This window comes from Lemur catta, chromosome 14 (assembly GCF_020740605.2).
Source record: "Lemur catta isolate mLemCat1 chromosome 14, mLemCat1.pri, whole genome shotgun sequence".
NCBI classification, from domain to species: Eukaryota; Metazoa; Chordata; class Mammalia; order Primates; family Lemuridae; genus Lemur; species Lemur catta.
This window is the reverse complement of record NC_059141.1, coordinates 56,247,471-56,272,159: the sequence shown is the minus strand read 5'-3', so window position 1 is coordinate 56,272,159 and position 24,689 is coordinate 56,247,471. Positions and strand designations below refer to the sequence as shown.

The 24,689-nt window shown below is 52.1% G+C and overlaps 1 protein-coding gene and 1 non-coding gene across 10 annotated transcripts in view; both read right to left on the bottom strand.

Annotated features, from left to right (window-relative positions):
- The window catches only part of CAMK2G (calcium/calmodulin dependent protein kinase II gamma), a 56,900-nt gene that overhangs the window by 27,703 nt on the left and 4,508 nt on the right, over positions 1-24,689 (bottom strand). For all 9 annotated transcript variants that reach the window (XM_045568955.1, XM_045568962.1, XM_045568961.1 and 6 more), the window contains exons 3-10: positions 16,618-16,677; positions 9,157-9,211; positions 8,197-8,262; positions 5,390-5,462; positions 5,142-5,244; positions 4,634-4,717; positions 4,105-4,199; positions 3,359-3,481 (exon numbers count right to left, since the gene is read on the bottom strand). In XM_045568955.1, the coding sequence (XP_045424911.1) occupies positions 3,359-3,481; positions 4,105-4,199; positions 4,634-4,717; positions 5,142-5,244; positions 5,390-5,462; positions 8,197-8,262; positions 9,157-9,211; positions 16,618-16,677 (659 nt within the window). The remainder of the gene's footprint in view (positions 1-3,358; positions 3,482-4,104; positions 4,200-4,633; positions 4,718-5,141; positions 5,245-5,389; positions 5,463-8,196; positions 8,263-9,156; positions 9,212-16,617; positions 16,678-24,689) is intronic.
- On the bottom strand, positions 669-728 carry LOC123650497. The gene has a single exon (XR_006739365.1). It is a non-coding gene; the product is annotated as a U7 small nuclear RNA (small nuclear RNA).

The window sequence follows — 24,689 nt, the reverse complement described above, 5'->3', positions numbered from 1 at the left end:
TTCTTCAATGTTTTTACTGCTAACTTCCTGGACTCCTTACACAGAGTCCACCAGACACGGTCTACATTTCCTTGATGACTCAGGTTGTCAATACGAGCACAGTTATTATATAACGTCATGATACAGTGAAGTCCTAGGGGGCTACAGAGATCTACAGGACTGCAGACGGTGGGGGCTGCAAAAATAACCCCTAGAATATAATATTTCCCTAATTTTTGAGTGCCTGTTTTAAGTTGCTGACCCTCTCCTTTTGCTGTTGCTGTCTTCACCAGCATGTTAGAAAAACAAATCCCAGCACCTGCAGCCTGGTGCTCACAACCCCGTGGGGCTGCCTCGCAAGCCGTCCCTTCATCCCTGGCCCACTCCATTTCCTGGTTCCTGAAGCAGCTCTCCCCACCTTCTCACCTTCCCCCTACTCTCTCATTTCTCCCCCTCCACCTCCCTCCTTCTCCTCCCCAGTGTAAGCTTCAGCACAAAAAGGTCCTCAAGCAAGAACACCTTTGGCTTCAGCCCACCCCCCCACGAGCTGATTTTCACCCGCCTGCAACCTGATCTGAGTCCCAGATGCATCATCCCGCATGCCGGGCCCCCAGCCTTTTCCGCTATCCAAACCCCTGTGCTGCTTCCATTACCCAATATTTTCTTGATTTTTTAAAAATAATTTTTTTGGGGGCCTTCCATGAGGCCCGGAAAACCTGCTAGACAAATTCTAAAAGAGCTTAAGACTATTCGCCAATATTTTCAAACCCTTCCTCTGGACTGACTAGATTCTTATCTCAAGCCTTTCCTTGAACAAAATCTTTAAAAAGAAAAAAGTTAAAAAAAATTCCCCTGCCCTATCCTCCTCCTCTAAGACCAGTCCTGCCCCTTCACTGCCTAGCTTCCCACACCCCTCCTCACGCTCACTCCCTCCTCACCTCACTGAAAACGGGCTTCTGTCTCCCTCACTCCACTGGCCACACGGTGAAACCAGGAAACAATGGCCTCTACTTGGTCAGAGCCAGTAGATCTTTTCCATTGCTACCAGGGACCGATGGCTGACACTTCCTTCCTGAGACCTCTCCTTCCTTCGCTTCTGGATCTTCTGCTCCTGATTTTCCTCCTGCTGCGGAAGCTCTCATTCTCAGTCACCTTTGCTGGCTCCCCTAACTCTCCTAAGTGTCATTCGATGCTGGTGTCTGGTGGCCATCTCTGCTCTTACTGAAGCAATACGAGTTCACATTAAGAATTCAGTCAGCACACGAAATATCGTACCTATTTCTACAGCCTCATTACCAACTATACAAAAATGACTAGGACCAGTATTTCCAATTTTTAACTTCTTTTCTAATCTCTAGAACCCTGTTTCTAACTGCCCACCAGGTATCTCCAGCTGGAGGTCCCCAGACACCACAGTTAGTATGTGTAAAACTAAAATCATCATCTTCTCTCACAAACAAGCCCCTCTGGCTTCCCTCTGGGTCACTGGATGGCACAACCCTCCACTCAGGTACCAGCTTGTAACCTGGCAGTCCCCACAGATCCCTCTCTCCCTCACTTTCCAAATCCACGTGGGGAGTGAATTAAATCCACTGGATCCTATCTCTCAAATGTCTCTTGAATCTGTCCACTCCTCACCACACCACCCCACCATGTTCACCCTTGGCAGAGACCTCATCTGGTCTTGCTTAGAAAATAATGAAAGCTTCCTGAGTTCTCTGCCTCCAGTTTCTTTCTTCTTCAATTCCATTTTTTTTTTCTGTGACAGAGTCTTGCTATGTTGCCCAGGCTGGAGCACAGAGGCTATTCATAGGCATGATCATAGCTCAATGCAGCCTCAAACTCCTGGACTCTAGTGATCTTCCTGCCTCAGCCTCCAGAGTAGTAGGGACTACAGGCGTGTGCCACTGCACCCAGCAATTCCATTTTCTACACAGCTTCCAAAGTGATCTTTCTTAAATGCAAATTTCATTCCCTCCTTAAAATCCTTAAATGGTTCCCTGTGCTTTCAGAATAAAATCCAAACTCCTTAGGAACTTGCATGTCATGGAATCCTGTTGGCCTCATTCTCTTGCACTCCTATAGTCACAGCGTCATCTGCAACCAAACTACTTAACATTCCTTAAACTCCCCACAATTCTCTATAACCTCTCACCCTGGCCCATGCTAACCTTGGTCTGGGGACCTCCTAGTTGTCCACCAAGAACCAGGATAGAGGTCACCTCCTCCATGCAGGCTTCAGTAACCACGCTACCCACCATGGACAGTGGGAGCTCCTATACTCTCATCAGATTCTTGTACACACGCATCACCTCGTAGCGTGGTTGCCTATTTGAGTGCCTGTCTCCCCAGATAATCTTTGAGACCTTTGGGGGCAGAGACCATGCCTCATTCATCTTTGTGTCTCTAACACCCACATGGCGACCAGCATCAAAGAGTCATTCAGTAAACTCAGGAAAGGACAAATAAATAATGCCTCGTAGTTGTCAAGATGTCTAACTCTACCAGACTCTTCTTTGTGTGAAAGTAGATTTTCAGCTTGACAGGACTATGCACAAAAACAGAGTCTGCCGATTCACATTGATAGCCTGGGGAGCTCTCCTAGGAATTCAGACAGAAACTGTATGACTGAGCTTCTGGGTGCTCTTTTTAATGACTCAGAGAGAGGCCCCCTCTTTTTTTTCTTTTGTTTTTTGAGACAGAGTCTTGCTCTGTCACCCTGAGTGCAGGGGCGTCATCATAGCTCACTGCAGCCTCAAACTCCTGGGCTCAAGTGATCCTGCTGTTTGAGACTCCCAAGTAGCTAGGACTATAGGCATGCACCACCTTGCCCAGCTAATTTTTCTATTTTTGGTAGAGATGGGGACTTGCTCTTGCTCAGGCTGGTCTTGAACTCCTGGCCTCAAGCTATCCTCCTGCCTCAGCCTCCTGGAGTGCTAGGATTATAGGCATGAGAGGCCCCCTTTGATGATTTGTTGGGTCTTGATCACAGTTCCATTCAAGTTGTATGAGTTGAGACCTGAGTGTGCCTCCTAAGCTTGGGATCCACTCTGGGTTCTGCCAGCAGCTTTCCATCATCAATTACCCAGAGTCTGCAAGGGTCAACCTAAGCCCTCCTTCAAGAACAGAACCAAACCCCAACCTGACAACAGTGGGTGGAGGTGAGACAAGTAGAGGCCTGTTAGCCCAGTGAGCCTCCTAAGTGCCCCCTGGTGACATTTATTGGCCTTGAGCCTCACTAGTCCCCTGCTCTCCTGCTGAGTCCTCGTTCAGGATCCAGAATGATTCTCTGATGGGAAGAAGGAGGAGAAGGGAGGTCCTGAAGGCATGTGGAGGGCTGGCATCCCTGAGGCCCTCGACCCCAGGCCAAGACACTTACGCAGACCCATGGGTGCTTGAGAGCCTGGTCAGCCGTGATGCGCTTTGCTGGGTTTATGGTCAGCATCTGGTTGATCAAGTTCTTGGCTTCAGGAGTCACCGTGTCCCATTCCGGTGATGGAAACTAAGGAGCAGGAACAGGGGAAGGAAGGATATGAAATTTGTGAGCCTCACAGCCTGAAACGTAGCCTCTGTCTTTGACCGAACTCCTATAATTGGGGTCTCTGTGGTACCTAAAGCTGCCCGGCAGAGAGTTAGAGAAGCCCTGGCAACATCCCAGAACCTGTGTCAACTTACAGACTAGCAAAGGAAGACAGAACAATCATGGTTAGAATGCGGAATATCAGATCAGAGCAGGAAGGGGACGCCGACGTTCTCTGGTTCATTTCTCTACTTAGGAGGAAACAGGCTCAGTGACGGGCCCAAGGTACGCTGTGGTGGAGGGAGCCTCCAGACTTCTCGTCCCTGTGTCACGCAGCACACCCTGAGGCCGCTCCAGTCTTTGCAAATAAAGATCAAAGGGATTCAGGGTGGGCTCCTCAATTTTACAGCTACCTAGAAGGCTATGCCAAAAAAAGTCGCTCCTGGAATATGGGGTGGCAAGAATCGAGCCCTGTATGCCCATCTCTGGGGTCCTCAAAGTCCCCTGACACCCTGTATGATGTGACACACTAAACAAGCCTCCTCCTGTGGACAGAGCCAGAGGAGCAGGGGACCTGCTCAGTTCTCCAGCAAACCAGTCCTTACATCATAGGCTCCAGCCTTGATCTGCTGATACAGCTTGTGCTGATCCTCATCCCAGAAGGGAGGGTATCCCACCAGAAGGATATACAGGATGACCCCTGCGAGACAGAACACAGAGGTCACTGGGGTCAGTCACTCCTTCCCTGAGGAACCAAGAAAAGCCATGCAGGGCTCAGAGCCACCCAGAAAGGCGAGGGCCATACAGAATTAGAAGCGGATGCCAGCCGACAACGCTGTGCCACTAGCCCCTGCTACCGCTCTGCCTCGCTCCTCATGGATTTCTCCAGGCACAGCCCATCCTCTAAGGCATGGGCAAATCCCCCTCCAAGAAGGATGCAAAATAATCCGGGAGGTACAGGGGGAAGAGGGTGTGATGGGAACAGCCACCCCAGGGGCGCTAGAGCAAACACTGTGATTTCACATACACCAGCCACTCGTGCGGCCCGCAAGGAACAGCAGTGCCTCTTCCTCGCCACCATCAGAAGTCAAGGGCCCTTAACACCGAAAAGCTGAGAGTGTGGAATGGGCTTACCGCAGGCCCAGATATCCACAGGTTTTCCATAGGGATCTTTCCTCAAGACCTCAGGGGACAAGTAACCTGGGGTGCCAGCAAAACCTGTACAGAAGAGAGGGCAGAGGCACACTGAACCCGCTTTCTCTCTCATGGAACCCACATCAGCAGTTTCCCCCAAGTGTCTTCTCATTCCTGCTGCTTTTGCTACATAAGCTGTCCGCACACAGGCAGCAAGAGATGCCAGGCTGGGCTTCTTGTAGTGTCTGGAATCTAAATCAGAGGGCAAGTCCATATGCCTACCAGGAACTCCCAAATCCTCCCCCGAGGCGGCAAGAACGAAGTGCTGACGACGGCTAGACTCACGTACTGAGTCACACAGGGCCAGGAGGGAGCTCTGCGCCCTCCCACCCTCCTCCGGTCTCTGAGGACCATTAAGAGTCTGGCTTCTGGTTCTACCGGAGGAAGGCAGATCAGGAAGAGGAGGAAGGGTGGGGGCTGTATTCCAGGAAGATAGGATCGTCCTTACCAAACCAAGCCTGCTGCTCTCCCTGCACTTCGATGGCTAGGCCAAAATCAGCCAGCTTGACGGCAGCACCCTTGCATTTACTCGCCAGCAGCAGGTTCTCAGGCTGCAGAAGGAGCAGAGAGAACCTTGTGAGAAGCCCACCAGGCTGCCCAGGGTGGGGCCTCGTTTGGGCCCACGCAGTACCACTAAGTGGCACCAGGTGGCGCCAACACCTCACAGGCAGAGGCAAGGGGGAGCCTGGGTAGTACCTTCAGGTCCCGGTGCACGATGTCATGCTGGTGGATGTGGTTAACACTCTCCAGAATCTGATGTATACAGTGGCTGGAAAAGCAGAAGGGAGAGAAATGTCAGTGCAGAGTTAAATGATCTCATCTGCTGTGGGCTAAGGCACGTAACAATGGGTCACAGGTTCATGGAGAATCACTGAACGACGACCTTAGACATCCTTTGATTCAATTTATTTCAATGAAAAGGAAACTGAGGCCTGGGCAGATTAGGTGGATTTTCCACCCTCACCTGCTAGATAATGGCAGAGGACAGACTAGAACAGGGGTCCACCACACCTCCTTTTGACCGTAAAGGTCTAACATAACCAATTCATTTCCAAGAGACTAGGAGACTCCCCCAGACTCCTGAGAAAGATGAGACCATCCAACCCCTTCCTTCCTTTTCTTTTCCTATATAGTAACTTTGTCCTTGGAGAAGAGGCTTTGTCCTTGTGCTAGCAACTTAGAAAGGAGAGTTCAACTAAACCACCTAAGTCGTTTTTGGGGTGAGTACACACATTCATTTATCTAAACATTTACTGAGTGCCTATAAGGCACTGCACTTGGGACCACACGGGATAGAAAGATGAGCAAGACGCAGTCGCTGCACCAAAGTTTATCATCTAGTAGGGGAGATAAAACAAGCATACACATACCTTTAAGAAACAATGTACTTAAGAGGGTTCCAAACAGGGTACCTAAGGAGGAGTATTTCTGATGATTTTGTAAAGAAAAAGACAAACTAACCCAGAGTCACCTTTTTTTTTTTTTAGAGGTGGGGTCTTGCTATGTTGCCCAGGTTGGTCACCAATTCCTGAGCTCAAGCAATCCTCCCACCTCAGTATCCCAAGTAGCTAGGACGACAGGCCAGAATCACATTCTTGAATTAGACTGTCCACCTTGCAAACCGTCCTGCTATCTCTGCAGTCAAACTCCTGGCAGGGAGCACGGGCAGTCTGGAGCAGTGGTTTTCAACTGAGTTTGCCCCCCTAGGGGACATTTGGCGATGCCTACACTTCTGATTGTCACAACTGGGGAGGTTGCTACCGGCATTTAGTGGGTAGGAGGCCAGGGATGCTTCTAAATGTCTACAGCGCACAGGAGAGGCCCTCACAACAAAAGATTCTGTGGCCTAAAATGTCAGTAGCACCACGGTTGAGGAATCCCCGTCAAGAGAACAGATCCTCACACCAGGGACCACCAGCCATGCAGTCCTGCTGTGCTGGGCTGGGGGGCTTGGGCTTATTATTCCTTTCTCTAAAATCCAATGCTGGGGCTCCCACAAGAACTATGGGGTCTTAATGGGACCCTGGAAGCTGAGGCTCCGGCCTCCCCATAGGACACAGCCCAAGAATGGGCCAAAGAGACTTTAAGACTGAGCTGAAGAGGCAAGTCTCCACAGAAATGTATAATTAGAACAGAGCCGGGCTAGCAGGGAGAGCCTTCTGGCCAAAAATGGCAAAAGTGCGAAGTGTCCCAGCAGAGCCAGGCCAAGCCCACTGGTATAGTCACCCGCCTAGGCTCGGCCCGCCCCCCTCCCCAGCTCTCCCTCCTCCTCCCAGGCTCCCGGAGCTGGAGCTATCTCTGCCTCCTCCGCCCCAGAGCCTGGTCCTCCCCTGCTGGCACTGGAATTCATATCCCCACTTGAGAATTTTTCCCGAGGCTGAAGCATCTGAAGTTGATCAGCAAACATTGGCCTCTCAGGGTTGAGAAATTTGTGAGGAAGCTGCACTCCCCGCCTCCAGAGGCAGCCAGAGCTGCCACATAAGCCAGATAAGCTGCAGGCAGGATGATCAAAACCAGGTTGTAAGGACATCACCCTCAGAGAACAGCGCGGCTGGGGGAAGAGCAGAGGCGGGAAAGGCAGGCCAAACAGACGCCGGAGCGCTGTGGTGTGGGAGGAATTCTGCTGTGTCACATGAAGGAGGTTTCAGGGCTTCCAGGGAGGGCTGGGAGCTGAGGCATGTGGCCAGGGAATGGTCCCCAGCCAGGGGAGCCCCACACCGAGGCTGGTCACGGTGGGCAAGAGACAGGGTGGCAGAGACTGACAGCTCCCAAGGAGGCTCCCCGGTTGGATTAACCCAGAACCCTACACTCCCTCGGGTCAGAAGCCGTGTTTTCTCCATCTCTGGATCACACCAGGACCTCAGCTCAGTGGCCTGTCCATACTAGGACTTGTCAAAGGAAAGATGGGGGTAGAGAGAGCCCTTGGGCATGCGTGCGAGGACTCCGTAGTGCAAAACATGGTATTCTGGGATGATGCGGTAAAGGAGACTTGTAACAGCTTTGTAAAAAATTGACCTGGGAAATGTTTTTTTTGTTGTTTTTTTTTTGAGACAGGGTTACACTCTGTCATCCAGGCCAGAGTGCAGTGGCCTGATCATAGCTCACTGTAACTTTGAATTCCTGAGCTCAAGCAATCCTACTGCCTCAGCCTCCTGAGCAGCTGGCACTACAGGCATGTGGCATTACGCCTGGCTGATTTTTTTTTTTAAGAGACGGGGTCTTGCTATATAGTCCTGGCTGGTCTCAAACTCTTGGTCTCAAGTGATCCTCTTATCTTGACCTCCCAAAGTGCTGGGATTACAGGTGTGAGCCACTCCTCCTGGCCCTGAATTTTTAATTTCTATTATCATCCACAGTATGAAGCCCTAGCCTAGCTCTCCAGATAAGACCTCTCTGATCTTCCCCAAAGACTATTCAGACAGGTGCAATGCAGGCCCCTCAAGGTGGCCAAGATTTATTTCAATCCCAAACTCCAGAGCTGGACTACTGGGCCCTCATCTCACCTGGCATCTGCTTCACTGTAGTACTCTCTGGCCACAATGTCTTCAAACAGCTCCCCACCGGTAACACTGCAACCAACAGAAGAAGAGAGTCAGAGGAGGCAGGGGTCCCTAGGCCAACCCCAAGGTCCAACAGGAAACAGAGTCACACTGTAGAATGGCTTTTAGAGAAATCCCAACTCCACATGCATTTCGTCTGAGAGCCCAGAACAGGCTCAATCCTTCAGTGACATGGGGCTTCTCCTTGAGGTATCATGGGCCCTCCCTTCCTTCTGGACATTGCTGTTTCCATAACCCACAAGTGAGCCAATACTTAAACAGAGATGAAGGCATGGGGATCTTAGAGAAAATAGCCAACCTACCCAAAAGTCATCACTCTGAGACTAGTATGAACACTAAAATATAGCTGCCCGAGAGGGACAGACATATTCCTAAAGTTCAAGAATAATGAGACCAATGACAGAGAGCCCCAACCCTGCAAATGTCAGAAAGGAGTTTCTAGGAGATAAAGAACCACTTTTAAGAAATTAAAACACAACCAAAGTGGAGGGGAGACCAAATGGAACCTGGCTTATGACTAATAAAAGCTACCTTCAATTTCCCAGAATTGTTAAGGTCATGCAAACAGCTAGCTGTATTTTACTTCTCCACTAAGGGGAACACACGAGACACAAGAAAAAGGCATCTACAGGAGGCGTGCTGCTGAACAGAAATGCGAGAGGCATGCCATCCTGGGACCGAGCCCCGGGGAGCTACTGAGTGAGCAGCAGGACCCCCCCCCCGGGGCTCTGGGCCAGCGACCTGCCCCATTACCAGAGGAAGTTCACACTCAAATCCTTTCCCTCAGGCGAAGGACAGGGACCCTGGGCAGAGGCTGGAGACCCTGTTCAGGCCTTTTCCCAAGCCCTCATCTTGAGCCGGCTGGAGGGAAAGGCCCCCACACCCTCAGAGAGTGGCACTTACAGGTCAAACACGAGGTAGTGAAACCCTTCTTCAGAAATACTGTCATGGAGGCGCACTGCAAGAGAGGAGACGGGGACAGAGATTAACAGAGAGAAAACTCCGAAATCCTATTCTCCTCCTCCTCGGCAGCCCCACCCCTGCCCTGTCCTGTCCGCTCAAGGAGCAGCGGGGAGAAGTGGCAACGTGCCCAACGCCCCCCAATGCAGGTTACGTGGCCTCGTGGCCAGAGACCGGAGCTCTGGTTGCCACCTCAGACTCAGGCAAGAGACAGAAGCTTCCTGGCTGAGAAGTCAGTCAAGATGGAGAAAAAGAGGAACCTTCCTGGAAGGACCGGGTCTCAGAGAAGATGGCCCTGGGATGTGAGTGATGAATGAAGGTGTGACACAGAGTGAGAAGCACCTAGTGACGCTGACTGCAGGGACGGAGGGGAGAAGGTGGAAAGGCTGAGCCGAGCGCATGGCGCAGGACAATGGTGGTGGGCCCAGAAGCCACGTGCACTTTCAGGCAGCGACGAGAACAACCGCTTATGAAGTGCTTACTATGTGCGAGGCCTGTGTACGGCTCTTGACATACATTACTGATTCCATAAGCATTTATTGAGCACCTACTGTGGGCCAGCTCCTGTGCTAAGTGGTAGGATTCAGGAGGGACAGACACAGCACCTGCCTCTGAGGAGTTTACTGCTCCTTTCGACCACCCTGAGATGAATGTTATTCTCAACTTACAGATGAAAACACCAGAAGGTCAGGGGATACAACGTCTCTTGCTCAAGGCCACGAGAGCTTCTAAGTGGTGGGTCAAGATGTGAACCCAGTGCTCTGTGACTCCAAAGACTGGTCTACACCACCACTTCCTACAAGAAACATGGGGCAGCCCACATATCCAGGAGCCCGGAAGAAAGACTGCTCACAAGTGTCTCTACAACAGCGTTGTGGACAGGGCCGGGAGGGCACCGCAGGGAGATAACTAGGGCAATTCACAACCGTGAGAACAGGCTGGCGAGCAGAAGCCCTTTCCACTCCCCGCCTCCAAAGCTCTTGGGCAAAAAACCAACCCAATGTCTTCTGAGGTCTCCTCTTCAAGCTTCTGCCCACAAAGCCACCTCTGGGTGAAATGCCAACCCCTGAGCATCACTCTAATGCAGACACGACTATACTTGGCCGCCTGTCCCCTGCCTCTCCCCTCACCTGAACTCTCTTGCCGGGAACCTCTGTTCCAAAGGGCTCCCTCCGATTGACCTTTGCTCCAATCCTTGGCAGTTACGGGAGCACCTCATGGAGCACTTCAGGAATGGCGTGATACCAAACCAACTGGTGAAGTGCTTGGAGACAAAGAAGTCACCATGTCTCTTCCTTGGCAGGCCCCGCTGCTTCCATTCCCAGCGTCAGAGCTTTTCCTCAGTGCTTCCCACATCCTCTCCCCACCCCAACCAAAGCAAGATCGTCAGAAGGCAAAAGGCACAACCCAGACAACCCCACCCCCAGGCACTGAACCATCACGACAGGTCTCTGGTTCTCACTCCAGCGAGGGCTCAAGCCTGCCATGTCACAGTGTCTACCTTATTGGATCTGATCTGGTTACTCGACCCCCAAATCCCACCCCAGTCTCAGTATTTGCGCGAACAGTATCAAAGGCAGGAGATACTTCTAACGTTCCTCCTCCTCAAACCGTTCTCTCCTGTATTTGGGCAAATAAGCTGCCACTTCCCTAGACCTGCAGATGACAGAGGAGGGATTTAGGACAGAAGGAAGGGGCCAGAGCCAGACCCTGCTTCCCTCCCACCCACCTAACCTGGGCACGCTCAGTCACGTCCCCCAAAGTCCTCACTGCGTCTCTGGTGTCAGAGCCACACGCTGAGTCTTACTGCAGCTGCTGCTCCCTCACTTCCAAAAGGACTTTCCATTTAATTAAAAATTTGCTATTAAAAAGCATTAAAGTGTGTAATACAAATAATCCCCTGGAAATCAGCTGTCCCAGAAGCTAACGACCAGCTTCATTAGGGAGGTAACTAACAGTAGCAGGACGGGGAGCTCACGGGACAGCAGGTACGATGCTAACAACCACTCCCAGGGGAGTCGCGCCTCTCTGGGCCCTGCCCAGGCCTGGCCTTGAGCCCTGCCTGACCCAGCAGACCCCCGCACCTTGCCGGCCCCCTAGCCCGGCCCAGGAGGGCTGCGAACAGGGCAAAAGGCACAGGCAGCCATGCCTCTGCCCAGACACGGAGTCACTGGCGTCTGCCCTTCTCTAGGAAGGCCACACACAGAGCCCAGGTGGGAGGAAGCTAGGGAGGGGAATTAGGAGAGAGGAGCAGCAAAGGAACACTAATCCTCCGGGGCCACCCAGCCGAGTGAACAGCTTTGATGTGAGCCCCAGAGCAAGGAACCCGCCAAGACAAGGGGGGAGCGGGGCCCTCACATGTGAGTAAGACTGCACTCATCTTTTTTTAATTTGTAAAGAAATTAACAGGAACTGAAGACAAGAGGAGAAACGACTGCATCATCCTAAATACCCAGCTAGCAGATTCTTGATAATGATTGAAATTATAACAACTAACACTTAGCTGAGCTCTTCCTACACGCCAGGCACTGTTCCATGTGCTGTACACGCATTATTTTATTGAACCCTTGCATGAACTCTGTAGGGTAGCTACTTATACGTGCCCATCAAACAGGAGAGGAAACTGAGGCTCCGAAAGAAACCTGCCCCAAATCATACTATGTGCACAACCAGGACTTGAAGCCAAGGCAAACCGACACCAAGATCCCCGTACTGCAGAATCGCTAGGGAGTCACTTTCTCCAAACTCAGGCAAAAGAGCTCCAACCTGTCCCCACCACCCCTGGCAATTCTGATTGGCTTCACAACGCCCATTAGGCACCTGCCCTGAAGAGGCGAGGCTGTGCGTGCCATGGAAACAGCTGGGAAGAAAAGGAGCCAGCCCTGCTACCCTGAGCTTCCAGGCAAGGGGAAGACAGACTTTAAACCAGCAATTACACAAATATGTAACTAAGCACAATGGTGTTGAGCACTGTGAGGCAGAAGCAAAGGATAGTATGGATGCATGGAATAAAATCATCTGACACCCAGCCCATTCCACGGTAGTGACAGGGCGTGATGGCCAAGGAGGGCTGGACCAAGTCTAGGGACAAGAAGATCTGGAAAAAGGACGATAAAGCATTCACCACATTTCAGCCACAAACCTAATCACTATCCTTTAAAGCTGTGGAAGATAGGACAGGCCCAAACACCTAAATATCTTTACTTGATATTTCATACCTTCAAGGACTGAGATAGCCACAACCCAAATGTTGTGTCTATTTCCAATTCTTTAAAAACCACCCAACAATACGCCACATTTTAACAAATCTTTCTCAAAAAAGCACTGAAAAACTGTCACTGTTAAAAATGTCTGCAGCAATAACAGAGTGGGAAGGAGGTCCCATTGCTCTGGGGGCTCGTGGGGGACTCAGTGGCCCCCCAGGAGCTGGTGGTAGCAGGATTCCCCCCTACCCACCCACCCCCAGCAGGGATTTAGAAACAGCTCAGTCATGATTCAATGTTTCCTTCTTCTTTGTAACTATTTTTGCTACACTTACTGTTAGCTGAACAGGCCCTGGGCCCAAGGTAAATGGTAGCCTGGCTTGGATAATTTGCGAACAGATTTGGGGCTGGGGATCAAGGAGCGAGCCCTTCTGGAAGCTGGGGTCTCCGTTTCTGTTCTCATCGTCTCAGCGTCCTAGCCTCCTTTACTCCTGACTCTCTCTTAACAACGAAGGGGCTCAGGTGACAAAGCAGTCTGGTTAAATAACTTGTTGGAGGTCACAGTCACTAACTAGCAAATCCCAGATTCAAACCCCAAATCTGGATGTGACTCCAAAGCCACAAACCTTTGGCTTCTCCAACTATGGACCGCAGACCAGCAGCCAGAGTGTCACCTGGAGACATGTCACAACAGACATGCGGAATCTCAGGTCCCACCCCAGACTTACCGAGTCGGAATCTGAATTTTAACACGATCCCTGGGTGAGTCATAAGTACATAAAAGTTTCAGAAGTGCTGCTCTAAACCACAAGGCCAGACTGTGATAGAAACTGCTGGGGCCGCTCAGCACGAAGGAAGACAGAGCCTATTCATTAGAGAAATGTGGAGCGGGGAGCGGGCAGATCACAGGTAGAAGGCACTTCATTCAGCCCTCGGACTCCGGACTCCGGCACTAGCAGTCTGCGCTCCACTCCCCGCTGCTGGCCACTCTCCCAGGGCTGTTTTGAGTTCAGCACTATGTCTCACACCCAACAGGCACTTGGTTGTGTTTGTTTGTTTGTTTTTAATTAATAAACTTTGTTTTTAGAGCAGTTATAGGTTCACAGTAAGTGGAGCGGAAAGTACAGGGAGTTCCCAATACCCCAGGTCCCACACGCACAGCCTCCCCTATCACCACCCCGCACCAGAGTGGTCCATTCGCTACCATCAATGAACCCGCACTGACAAATCATTACCACCCAAGTCCACGGTGTACATCAGGGTTCACTCTTTGGACAGGCTTTTAACTCCTAGGACAGAATAGCTATTAGGGAAAAAACAGAGGATGCCTGGCCCCTTGCACCAAGTTCCCCATCTGAACCCACGTGCCTCCAAGTCTGCCGGCAGCCGGAGCTGACCTGTGCTCTTTGCTCTCAGCTCCCTCAACTGCGTACCGTTCCTGGGCTGCTCTGCTTGTCTCCCTTCCAAGAGGCCAGAGCCAAAAGGGTCACAGTTCTGAAGGATGGAGCAGCGAAGAGAAGAGAGGAATAGTGAATTAAGGGGCACAAAACTGCCTCCTCCCCTACCACGAGCCAGGGCCAGATCCATGGCAACCCCTGCTTCTTGGACCTGAGCTCGGCCACATCTCCAGGAGTCCTGGTTCTCACTGGATGCCAGAGCTCCCAGGACACAGTCCTGACTCTCTTGTCCTTCTGCCTGCCCTTGACCCCAGAATAGGTCTTCAGGCCAACATCACTCAGGACCTGGGAGCAGTCATGAAATGAAAGCACAGTTCTAGACAATCAGATGCCAACGAAGTGACTGTGCTATGCCTGCCCTTTCCTGGGTCTTGCTGCCTTCCTAGCAGAGCAGACGGCTGGGACAGACAGTGCCCCTGGCTGCCTCTATTCTGAGCTGGGGGCAGGGGGCAAAAGGAAAGGGTTACCAAACCAAGTCAAGTCTAAGAGGTCAAAAAGTATAATTCTAGAAATACATAAAAAGGGCTGGGCATGTGGTTCATGCCTGTAATCCTAGCACTCTGGGAGGCCAAGGTGGGAGGATCGCTCGAGGTCAGGAGTTCGAGACCCCAACTCTACTAAAAATAGCAAAATTAGTCAGGCGCATGGTGTGTACCTGTTGTCCCAGCTACTCAGGAGACTGAGGCAGGAGGATCGCTTAAGCCCAGGAGTTTGACATTGCAGTGAGCTATGATGACACCACTGCATTCTAGCTGGGGTGACAGAGAGAGTCTCTGTCTCAAAAAGAAAAAAGAAATACATAAAAAGAAGGCTAGGACCTTCTTCAGCTAGAATCCCATTTTTGTCCTTCCTGTTTGGTTCTCAATTGTCTTCATTATACCCTGACCCTTCTGTGGTCAACCACGCCCATGTGGCAGGTGATGCAGATGTGGTTCCACCTCCTGCATCATCAGCCCCTCCCCCATGCTCTCCTCCCTGCATGAGGGCAACTTATTATTGCTGTACGAGTCGGTCACAAGGGGCATGAAGGAAGTTACTGCTCGGACCTTGAGACCTAAGACTGGGACACCAAAATGCTTCTGTGCTTGTGAGCAGCTTTAGTAACTCACATGCTTTTTCTTTCTGTTCTGGAACTTCTAGGTCAGAGGACACAAGCTCACAAGGCCTACAGGGCCCAGGTAGGCAATGCACATGTGAGATAACAGGGAGTGGCGAGGACAGTGGCCAGTGGGCCAAGGGAGCAGCCACCGCTCGGCCGCCACGACTCTGGCCATGAGCCCAGCCTTCTGATTTGAAAGACGGGGAAATAGATTTTTTTTTCCCCAAAATGTGAAATCTCGTTTTTAAATATTGGCAAATAATAAAAATATTTTTAGACTGCTGAGCCAGCCAAGCAAAACATGCCTGAATTTGTGACTGCTGTTCTAGGTGTTTCTGTTTGCCCCCTCCTACCCAAGGCAACATGTGGGTTCCCACCGTGCTGTTTTCAGGTGAAGGTCTAACCTCAGAGACCACCCAGGAGCTCCAGGAGTGCTGAGGCTAGGACCTGCTGGCTCGTGCAACACACTGCACCAGGCGGAGCGGATCACTGGAAATGCCAATCTGCTTTGGGTATAATCCCAGCTGCCGATTGCCATCTATAAAGCCCTGCGTGGTTGTCATTCTGGTTACCTCAGAACTGCTCCTCTCCCCGTGGGCTGGGGTATGACCTCAGCCCTTCCACGCCAGAGCTCACAGGGAGCGTTCTAGCCTGAGGTCTAGGAAGCCAGAGGCTGGGTAGCTCTGGAGGAAGCATCAAGCTTCGGCAAGTCGCCTCACAGCCCTGGCCGCCAGGAGAGCAGAGCAGGCGGCCTCCAGGGCACTGTGGGAGCCCCGATATTTAGGCCATGCCCGAGGAGCACAGAATACGTGTTGTCTTTTGTGATGACTCAGGGCTTTCAGAGAAAACCTAGGAGATGCTCCCTGCTCTGCCTCAAGTCAACACTGGGGTTTCTGCTCAGACACTGCAGCCAGCCCAGTTTCTGTCCCTTCTGCAAGGAGCCCCACACATCAGGGCCAACGCTTTTGGCAAAGACTGTTTCAGCTGAACAATGTAAAACTGAGCTGGAGTGGGTTGTGGCAGGCAAACCTCCTCAGGCTTTAGAACAACCAACAATGTGCCCTTGTCCCCCCAGTCAGGGTAGGAGAGGGAGAAATCCTCTTAATTTTTTCTCCTTCCCCATCTGAGTGGCTCCTGCCATCCTTACTCCGTCTGGGGAAGCCAGGCGGGTGGGCGCAGCAAATGGGAATAAAAACGGTAGCACCATGGAAACCCCCAGAGTGTGTAGGACACTGCAGCAGGAACAAAACTCTTTCAGGTCCAGAAACAAAATCCTGACCCTTTCATGAGGGCCGTGGATGGCCCCTGGTGAGGGACGCTGGCAGGCTAGTAGCCCGGAACCTCACATGCTGAGAACCCTGGACCTCAGCCCAAAGACAGAAGGAGAAAGAGAAGAAAGACAGTCTGAAACCTTATTCTGACGCCACACACCCCAGCCCTGAGATGGCACCACATCCATGGAGACACTCAGGTCACTCAGTTAGGACCTGCAATTCTGAGACAGAGCTGCTGCCCTGCCCAGGCAAACAAAGACACCAGATGAAGGCCCATGGACAGAGACGATCCCACACACAAAAGCAGTAGATCTCTGACCTCACCATCTTCCACAAAATACCCTCAAAATACTCCGTGCAGGGGCACTCACCAATGTTTGGATGTTTCAGAAGTCGACATATCCGGGCCTCACGTTCTAGTTTCTGGTGATCTAAAAGCAGAAGAGAGAAAACAAAGCCATCAACCACCTATTCTACCTGTAGTCACCTGGCCATTCACATTCCTTCGATTCTTAGGCACCTGCGGTGCACTTCTGCTGACTTGCTGACTTAATGTGGCAAGTCACAGTGATTCTGGAGATGGTTACTGTGACCACCTTTTCCAGATGAGGAAACAACTTGAGAGGTTATAAACACTCCGAACCAGTGAGTAGCGGAGCTGGGATCTGAATCCAGGTCTTCAACTAAAACTCTGGTGCTCTTTCTACTACAACAGGGATTTCACTGGGCCAGGGTGTCCGGAATCTTTCTTGTTAGAAACACTAATAATAGCTAAGTTGTATTGAGCACCTAACATCTACGTGGCACTGCGCTAGCTTTGCATATATTTTCTGTGTAGTTCTCATGGTAACCCTGAAACATAATGATGCTGACAATAAAAATGTTGATGATCAAGACAATGATGATTTAAAATAATGACAGCAGCTAACATTTATTAAGAGCTTATTTCTACACCAGGCAGATACATCTTTTAATTTATCCTCATAACAACTCTAGGAGATTGGCACTAATGTAGAAGGAGAAACAGGACACAAATCCTTGTCCCCAGGACCCTCTTGGCCACCCACGGCTGTGAGCTCTGACCTCTTCACACTCAGGCTCTGGGCTTACTCTGTTTTGGTGAAACCACCAGAATCCACAAGTCCCCAGATCCAAGTGAGCTGCATGGGCCAAGTCCTGTTTCCGTGGAACAGGAAGGCAGAGCTCCAGGAAGCGGACAGAGAGGACGCCACTCAAAGCAGGGACGCCCAGAACCCCTCCCCATGCTCTCTCCCCATCTCTGCCTGCTAGAATCCCGCCAAAGTCTCCTCTCAGTAGACTGTGCCTTCTCCCTGCTGTGACCGTCTCCCCGCCAATCTCCCACTGCACTTCTCGTGATTCTCACATCATATATTACATCAGTTATCTTTCGGTCATGAGCTCCTCAAAGGAGGGGACCTTTCTGAGCAGTGCTTCCTAGAGTTCCTTCCGTAAACAGGGCTTACCCAGAGTTTATCAATAACAACAGGACTGGTAGTAACTATCACTTACTAAGCATTTACTACACGCCAGGCAGAGGCATGGATTGTCATGTTTTATCCCCCCAGAAACTCTGTGCAGCAGGGATCTGATTAGATCTGTTGCATTACAAATGAGGAAACTGAGGTTTAAAAAGATAAAGTAACCTGTCCAAGGTAACATAGACAGGCACTGGATGCTGGTGATCTGAGCCTAGAGCCCTCTTTCTCCACCATTATGCTATGACGAGCAGATAAAGAAAAGGGAGAGCATCAAGTAAAGACTCCAGGCTCTGGAGGGCAGGGTCCAGTTCACCCTGACTCCTCCAGGCCCGGCAGGTACCCTCACATCCACACCTGCTGAGCGATTCCTGTCCCCCTTGGTAGGGGTTTCTCCCTACCCTGCCTCTACCTTAAACAGTGAAAAACCTCTATAAAGCCTCCCACGACCCTCACAGTGATCCCATCAGGTGGGTGCTATGATTGTCCCCATTTTACAGATGATGAAACTGAAGCTCAGAGAGGTTGAGTAACTTGCCTGAGCTCCCACAGCAGGAAAGGGATAGAACTGGGATTCAAATCCAGGGATGTCAGTTTGAAATAATGTAGAGATTATAGACGAGAAGAAATTCGTATTTATTGTTTCACCAACCAACCCCAGCTTTGTCCTAAACTTTTCCTCCAGCAACAGCTCTGCTTTGTGGAAGGAGGTGGGGACAGACAGAGATTAGTTCCTGCTGCCCAGCTAATCCATCCCAGCTGCCCAAAGATCTGGGTCAGGCCCTCCTTCCTGTCCTTGGGTTCAGCATGACCACTGACCATGATGCAGCCAAGAGAACCCCAGGTAACCCCCAATTCCCACATTGCCCAGTATCTCTTGGTCCCAGGCACAGGGATGTGGCCAGCAATCCCCAGAAGCTGGGGACTCGAGGAAGCAGTGATACTTGGTGGCCGGGGGCCTTGCTTCTTCTAGATCTGGATGGATGTTACTGTGACCCCACTTCCTCCCCCCACCAGCCCCTGGACTTGAGATGGAGGTACCAAGCTAGCCAGCTCCAAAGCTACAGACCCACAGGCCCTCTCTGGCCACTCACCTCACCCTCCTCCAACCCACAACTCCTGGGCTCAGCTGTCTGGGCAGGTGTGGGAGAACAGCATCTTGCAATGCGGAGGTGGCTGCTGAGGGGAAGGCCCAGAAGATTAATGTTTATCTCCTCCCTTAAGTCTCTTACTGGCTAATGGTTACAGTCCCACAACAGCAACAGCACTAAAAATAAGGACGCTCTGGCTTTACCAGTGACTCAGAGTGGCAAGAGGAGAGACACAGACACAGGCTCCCGCTCCTCGAAGGAGTTGCCCAGAGTCCAGAGGGTCCTTGTTAGACTCTTAGTTCAACCCTAACTCCAAGGAGCTGAGCCCTACATTCCAGAAAAGGCCCATGTCTTCTCTTTTCCCCAGGGCTGTCCCTTGGACCTCGCTCTGATTCTGTGCCATGGAGTGTGGCAACGAACACATCCATTACGGAGTCAGACAGCCCTGGATTGAGTCCAGCATGGCCACATCTGGCAAGTTACTAAACCCACCTGACCCTCATTCATTCCTTCAAAAAATATTTATTGAGGCACCATTCTAGATGCTGGGAGACTGTGGTGAACAAAATGGACAAAATTCCCTGCCCTCATGGAGCTGACACTCTAAGTGGGCTGGGTGTGGGGAGGGACGGACAGTAGGAAAACTCAGTGGCATGTGAGATGTCACAGCAGGGGCTATGTAGAAAAATAAAGCAGGGAAGGGAGAGAGTGTACATTTAAATAGGGTGGTCAGCGGAAGCCTCAGTGAGGAGGCGACATTTGATTAGGATCCAAGGGAGGTGAGAGAGTGAGCCAGGCACATTTCACGGGAAAGTTTCCTCACTTCTAAAATGAAGAGAGCGATATCTGAGATTGAAATGAGGTAATATGGGGAAAGTACTTAGCATAGGGCCTGGTACATAGGAAGAGCCTCCTTCCCAAGGGCCCAGGGATAATGGGGACAAGGTCTCCTGGGCCGGGCTTGTGGCCACAGCTATCACCAGAGACATTAAGGGTGGGACCCACTCTCCCCTCAGCCTGGGCAGACGCAGGATCCACAACACAACAGCTGAGCCCTCCAACCAGGCCTTCGGGCTTCTCCCTGGGGGTGGGGCCCGCCATGTCTACAGTGTGCAGGTGAAGGTTAGCGACGGCAGGAAGCACCGCTGCCCACGGGATCTCGATCCCTCCTCTTCCTCACCATCCAGCCCTGCTCAACGAGCCCAGCAGTTTCTGCCTACCAAGCTTTCCCTCCTCCTGCCTCCACCCCAGCCTCTCCAGCTGTTGTCTTCTGTCTCTTTCCCCCACACTTCCTGTCCTGTAGTCACCTCCAGGGCTGGTCCATGGCTGGGCAGAAGCTGAGTGCTCCAGCCCAGCAGCGGCAGAGGTGGTATTTCAGGAACAAGCAACGGTTTGTCGAGTGCCTTTCCTGACTGCAAGGGTGTCCCCGCTGAACACAGCATCCCCAACTCCAAGAGGGGCGAGGCCACTGAACCAGCTTGGTCCACAGTGGCAGGAATAGGCCCTGGCCTGGCATCCCAAGGTAGACAGCACACCAGCTGACCTTTCTGCCACAAAGGTGGCCTCCTCCTTTGAGACACCCCTCCTTCCAGTACCACTGTGGAGCAGCGGGGACCTTCTGGAGGCTGACCATGCTCCCACCCACCTTTCTACCGGGCTGGTCCCCGCCCCCTCCACAGCCCAGCCCCCTCTTCCTGTTTGACAACAGCCACTTCCCGCTTTTGCACAGGGCCACTTCCTGCCTGCCCGTGCACTACTGCCATGGAGAGACCCACCCCTGCCGGCCTTCAGCCCAGCTCCAACCACAGCCCTCTGCAGGTTTTTCCCCTCAAGAGCAGAGGTGGCCGCAGGAGCAGAAAGCAGAAGCAGCCGTTGTCAGGGACCCTCCAGGCCCAGCTTGGGCCCTTTCCCAACAGCCCACCCAGGGCAGAACCAGGCCCTGGGAAATAAGGATCCCGGAAGCCTTGCCTCTCCCGCCTTCTCCCGCCAAGTGCTTCAGGACTTGGTCCAGGGCACCTCGAGTTCACAGGAAAGCCGGCAAGGAGTGACAAGATGCACCAAGGGAGGCAGAAAAGAGGAAGCAGATAGTGAGGTGACATCATGCAGCAAAGGGGTGCACAGGGCCCTAGAACCACCTCTCCCCTCCGGCCCGACGAGAAGCCCGCTCCAGATGCACTTTCCTTCTGTCACAGGATCGGGGGCCAGGGAAGGCCAGCCATCGATTCTCCATGGCCCTGCCACAGGGATGTGCCCACTGACTTAGTGATATTTTTCTAAAAAAAAACACAAATGCCAGCACTAGCTTCAAATAAGATCCTGCTGCCACCTAAACATACAACCTCTGTGTGTGGGAAAGGACACAGAGCCCACTCTGGCTACGAAGACTCTCCTCAAGTTCCAATCTCAAAGACACCCTCGAGTTTTAAAAGGGTGTTTCATGGGTCTGTGCCTGTGACCCCATCATGGATGTGAGAAGCTTCCCGTAGCCCCACTGATTTCAGATGCTTGCTGGGGGTGGCTTTAGCTTCCTGCCCTCCCGGGTGTCCCTCGTCTCCTTCCCAAGCAGCAAGAGGCCCCTCTGCCCCCTTGGCCATCACCCTGAGGAGTAGAAACAACGGCAGCACAGGGATTTGGTGTCATAATCCACCTTCCCCAGCTGCTTATAAACAGCCCCAGGCCTTGGGTACTGACCAGTGGGAATCACAAGCCACAGTCCCATTGACTTCACCCTGACACTGCAATGCCACATCCCTTCCTCTTCGAATCTCACTCTAAAGGTGCAAAGAATCTCCAATTAAGAGCAAAGCCCATCTGCCACGTAAGAGCACAAGCCATGGCTTCACACCTGTGCACCGGGTGCACCCGGGGACTGACTGAGGGCTGTGAGTACAGCAGGACAAGGCCTGAAACGTGCCCCTGTGAGCCCCCGAGGCCTTGTCCCTTAACCTAGCACACCCCCCTTCTCTTCCACCCTAACTCAAACAGTTTTAACCAGGAGACACAAAGACCTGAGCCCCACTTTGGCCTTTGGACCTCGAGACAAGGAAAGCTCTAACTAAGGAGGGAAAGGAGAGAGGCGCCAAGAAATGCCCCACAGCTCAACCAGCTTTGACCAGAAAATCCCCATGGGGTCGCTAGCAAGCCCCAAGAAGGCAAGGCTCTGCCTGGGGACACTCTGGCCACTCTCAAGGGCCAGAACAGGGTCACAGCCGCAGAGTTCTCTGTGCCCCCGGCAGGGCTCCTGGTGCCTGCAGCCTTTGCCCACTGTTTTGGTGACATTTCCTTCATGGTAACCAGCCCCAAGTAAAACATCCCAGGAAGCAGCCCCTAAAAATAGCTCCTCCCAGGGCAGCAGCAAGCAGGGGGGAGGGGAAGACAGGGAGGAGAAAAGAGGGGAGCAGATGGGAAGCTGCGGCTGCTGCTGATAGGGCCCAGGAAGTAGAGGTGGTGTTGGGGAGGAGTGGCTGGAAATCTCCCCACCAGAGCGCCCGGAGAGTGGGTTCAGACGAGAGCGGGCCCTCAGCCAGCAACAAGGAGGGATCTGCTGCACCGGGCTCGGAGCTCTGGGCCTAGGCGGAGGGGTGTGGGGCGCCATGCCAGGATGCATCACAGGAACAGAGTACCCAGAACCTGTGTGTCAAAGGAAGGAGCCACGGGGCAAGCGAAGGCCTGAGGATGCCGGATCTGAGCACAGACAAAATCACAGGTGTATCCACAGCTCAAAGCCAAAAATAAACCCCCACACACCTCCAGTCAATCCTTTCGTGCCTTGGTATCCCCCCAGCTCTGGGGCAGATCCGTCTGGCCGTGGGCAGACGACAGAGGGCCTCTGCAGAGAGGCACTCAAGAGGTGCAAAGTACCCATCTCTTCCTGTCACCACCCTATTGGCACCCATGGGATCAGGCCCTTGTCGGCCTGCCAAGGCTGTTCAGAGAGCAGCAAGCACAGAGGTGGGGGCAGTAGCTGGGCACATCCAGCCCTCTCCTTCCCCATCTCCAGCCTCAGCAGAGAACGGGGTCAGCCACTCACCTCTAGGGTTTCAGCGCAGCTTCTGACAAGGGTACGGTGACCAGGGGCCAGAGCAAGCAGCAGGGGGAGAGCAGAATCCTCGGCCACCTTCCAACCTCTGTCCTCCACACCCCGCAATGCAGCACCCCAAGTCACTCTGGGAAGGTGGGTGGGAGGACAGGGTGACAGGCCAGTGTTGTGTACATTAAGGCCCACAGCTTGCATCGTGACTGCACCATGAAAGCGGCCCAGCAGGAGCCTTGGCACAGAGGGGGGACCTCCCCTCCTCATCTCTTCAGGAGAGGAGTCAGGGGAGTTCAATCACTCATACGCAGGATGCCCGTTTCTCTGTTTACAGAAATCAGCCCATTTTATCCTCAGGAGGAAAGCACGATTTTGCACACAGCCTCCTTAAATGCTTCCTCGAAGCCCAGCATCCCAGAGCTGCATGGATTTCTCCTCCTTGTCCCCCTCCCTTCTCTCCCCCACCCTTCACCCAGACCCTTAACAGGAAAGTCTCACTTGGAGATACCACAGGGGACACAAATGTCATGGGGGCTACTCAGGCCAACACTAAGAGGGTGGGGACTTTCAGCTGGCACCATCCAGACGGATCCCATTTCAGTCCCCAGGGCCAGCTGGAACCAGAAAGGGACAGCCTTTATCCTTCTGGTGGCCAACATGCCACAACCCCAGCTACCCAGTGGGCCACAGACTGACACCCCCAATCCGGGGGCCCAGAATGAGGCCCCTAATCACAGAACAGCCCATGTGCACAGATGGCCACAGACCAGCAGAGACACCACCTGGGGAAGGCTGGGCCAAGGTGTGTCTGGCAAATTCCAGAGAGCATGGCAAGAGCAACTGTCACTGCTGTTGCTGGTTTTAAATGGCATCTCTTAAACACTGGCTCACATACCACCTGTGTGAAATTTCGCCAGAGCATGTATTAAACATACAGACTCTGGGGCCCCACCCCAGACCTCCTGAAGCAGAATCTCTGGGAATCAAGCCCAGGAATCTGCATTTTAAAACAATACTCAAGGTGAAACTTACATATACAAAAATCGAAAATCACTGCTTAGAGGAAGTCCCAACGGTGGCCGATGAGGCCATCAATGACCAGGAAGGAGGAATCCTAAGCTACACTGTCTTCCTGCACCTCCCACCCCGCCTTATGCCCCAAGCACAGGTCTTTATCCTCATCTGTCCTCTCTTCCAGCCACTGTGTCAGGTCTGCAGGCTGGCTCCCTGGATCAGAAAGGGAGGATTCAAGCCAGCAACAGGGTACAAGGGCTCCAGTAACTTGACTCTGAGTTTCCTGGGAGCCAAAGCCAAAAGGCAACCATGACAGGTTACACAGTCGTCTGAATCCATTCATGTAACGTGTATGTGCTCGGGACCTGTCGGGCACTTTGCTAGGGCCTGCCCACGCAGAAATAAAGAAACAGATGAGGACTCTTACCTCTCTTTCCAGGTCCTCACAAAGAGGAAAGCTTTTGCTTACATTTAGCTTCAATAGAAATTTCTTCATATGGGGTATACAGATTAAATAAATAAATATAGCAAGTGCTGTAACAGATTTCATAACACTGTTTCGGGTAGCATCTCTTAGTAAGGCCAAGGGCATTAGCCCCGTATCCATCTTAGTGAAAGCAACTGGCACCCAGATAAATGGTCCAAATAAAGAGTTTCTTAGGATGCTGATTGTTCCAAGGGTAAATCCTAAAACATGTAGAAGAAAGAAAGGATCATTTGCCCTTCAACTGCAGCGATATGGGGAAATGCTCTGGATATAAGCAAAGAGAGCAGGATATAAAATGTTATGCTCCACGAGGTGAAAATAT